Source organism: Buceros rhinoceros, unplaced genomic scaffold (assembly GCF_000710305.1).
Source record: "Buceros rhinoceros silvestris isolate BGI_N320 unplaced genomic scaffold, ASM71030v1 scaffold24207, whole genome shotgun sequence".
Classification (NCBI taxonomy): Eukaryota; Metazoa; Chordata; class Aves; order Bucerotiformes; family Bucerotidae; genus Buceros; species Buceros rhinoceros.
In genome coordinates this window covers 18,880-21,278 of record NW_010421906.1, presented here as the reverse complement: position 1 = coordinate 21,278, position 2,399 = coordinate 18,880, and the positions used below count along the sequence as shown (strand labels likewise).

The window sequence follows — 2,399 nt, the reverse complement described above, 5'->3', positions numbered from 1 at the left end:
AAAGGCTGTCATGGAGCTCACGTCCCCAGAGCACCTCGCTCCCACACATCGATCTCAGGAATTGCAGCATCCAGCAGCTTCGGGCTGCCTCGTCGGTCACCTTGTCAGCGTCACCAGCCCCCATAGCAATGCCAGCACCGTCCTTCCCCTGTCTCGCTCGTGGGCTTTCTATTTGCTTTTCCCTCTTGCGATGCAATGCAAAAAAACCCCAAACACACAGCCCCAGGCAGTCCCAATAAACTGCTGGGTGGGAAGCTGCTGGTCCTGGCGCGCTGTGCTTTGCCTGGCAGCAGGCACAGGCAGTGCGGGTGCTTCCCGCAGCCGGCAGCTGTCCCCACCGAAAGCAGACGGAGTTGGCTGCTTCGGGAAGCGCTGGGGTCAAGAAGTGTAAAGAAAAAGGGGTTTTGCAGCCCCAGGGGACGTGGTGGCAGGGAGGTCCCTGCACTTGTCCTCTTTGGGATGGAGGGTGGTGCTGTACGGGCGGGGAGAAATGTCCCCTCTGCAACTGCCTGCTCCGTGTCCTCGTAGACAGCCCAGCTTTGCCCCTCAGTGACTTTTATTCTCTTCACTCTAATGTTCTGCTGACACACTTTCTGCATACAATAAAAACATGAGTGATTAGAATAAATTTGGAGCTTTCCTCCAGGATTGTTTTGCCAATGACCCATTTAAATATTGTGTGTGAAAAAACCTGGCTCGAGCCTCAGTGATTAAGATCCTTCACTTAGCTGAAGATCAGGCAGTCTGCAGACCGGGCTCTTTTTCATGTGGGTATTTTTTAAAGGTGCATTGAGCAGGAAACGATTTGTCAAATGCTTGTGACTGTTTCCTTCTCTGAGGTCCAGCGTGCTCAGGCTCCGAGAGCTGATCTTAGTACAGCCTTGGAAAAGATTCCTCTCCCAGCTTCCTTCAAAAATTAAAGCAAAAGAAAGAAATCAGCATATTAGCATAAAAAACCCCTTCCATGCACGTTTTAACTGTGGGATGTAATCCTCTAACTATTCCTTTGACTAAAAGCAGTGGGAGATATAGTCAATATAGTGGGAGATAGAAAAGAGAGACAGTCAGAGGGCTCGTACCTGCTGCCTGTGTGGGCTAGGGCTGTATCCCACCACAGTTCCCTCCTTTCTCAGCTTTAACGTTCTGCTGACATGGTTTCTGAATGTGATAAACCACAAGTGATTAAAACGGCGTTGTTTTCATTGTCCCTAAAGTGCTGGTTTTGACGAAGATAAATCCACAGGTTTGTCATCAACAGAGATGCCGCTTCAGGCACCTTAATGTCTGAACTGACTGAGCCATAACTCTCGTGAGTGTAAAACAAAGCTCTGGAAGCCGGTGGAACGCTGGTGAGGTGTTTCAGTGTGCAGATTTCTAAATTTGATTCCTTTTTTTTTAAATACTTGGCAGAGACACCCATCACAGGGTCTTGGTGAAAGACTTCCATCCAGTTGTCTCTCCCCTGACACAAGGTTTGCTGCTTTTGTTTCAGGTTTGGTTTCAAAACTGCAGAGCCCGCCATAAAAAACACACCCCCCAGCACACGGTGCCACCCTCGGGAGCGCCCCCCTCCCGCATCCCTTCCTCGCTCTCTGATGACATTCACTACTCGCCCTTCAGCAGCCCGGAGCGGGCCCGGATGGTGACGCTGCACGGATACATAGAGAGTAAGTGGGGTCTGGCAGGGCTGGGGCAGCAGGGTGCTCGGGGACAGCGGGCAGTGGGGTGCTCCCAAGGAGCAGGCAGTAGCTCCACCACCGTCAAAACCACCCTCGTACCGCGGGTGCTCGGCTGGTGTACGTGCTGCTCCTCCTCCTCGTGGTCTGATGAAGGTTGTCTCCGGGATTTTCTGAAGGGCTGTTTGCGGGGAAGCCCCAGATGAGAGGAGGAGCAGAGAGGGGGCTGCTGCAGCCTCCTTTCCTCCATACCTCATGCCCAGGGAAGTCACTGCCCAGGTTTTACCTGAATGGTCTTTGGTCCAGCTTGTGGTTTTTTTGTCATGGAGAAGAGGCGTGGATGTGCCCTGCTGGGCTCGGTGGTCAAGTGGTCTCCTTCCTGCTGTGAAGTTCAGAGTTGCTTTCTCTAACAGTTGCTAAGTGCTGGTGAATCATCTGTGAGGGGCAGGCAACTTTGGTCATGCCTGGATGGAGGTTTTGGCTCTGTGACTCTTGTGAGGCTTCTCCCCTCCCTTGCCTACGCGGGCTGTAGTAAAACGTGGCTCCTGCTGTGTCTCTGCCTGATCCACCGGGCACCTCTTCTTCCACGCGTGTCCCGAGCCGCTCCCTGGTGGAAGCCTGACCGTGCCGGTTGGAGGGCATGTGTTGTTTGCAGTAACAGAGGCTGAAGCCTCTTCTCATCCACAGGTCAGGTACAGTGTGGACAAGTGCACTGTAGACTTC

The 2,399-nt window shown here is 52.8% G+C and overlaps 1 protein-coding gene across 1 annotated transcript in view; it reads left to right on the top strand.

Moving 5' to 3' along the window:
- The window catches only part of LHX6 (LIM homeobox 6), a 7,366-nt gene that overhangs the window by 3,221 nt on the left and 1,746 nt on the right, over positions 1–2,399 (top strand). The window contains exons 4-5 of the mRNA XM_010139870.1: positions 1,493–1,667; positions 2,364–2,397. Of these exons, the coding sequence (XP_010138172.1) occupies positions 1,493–1,667; positions 2,364–2,397 (209 nt within the window). The remainder of the gene's footprint in view (positions 1–1,492; positions 1,668–2,363; positions 2,398–2,399) is intronic.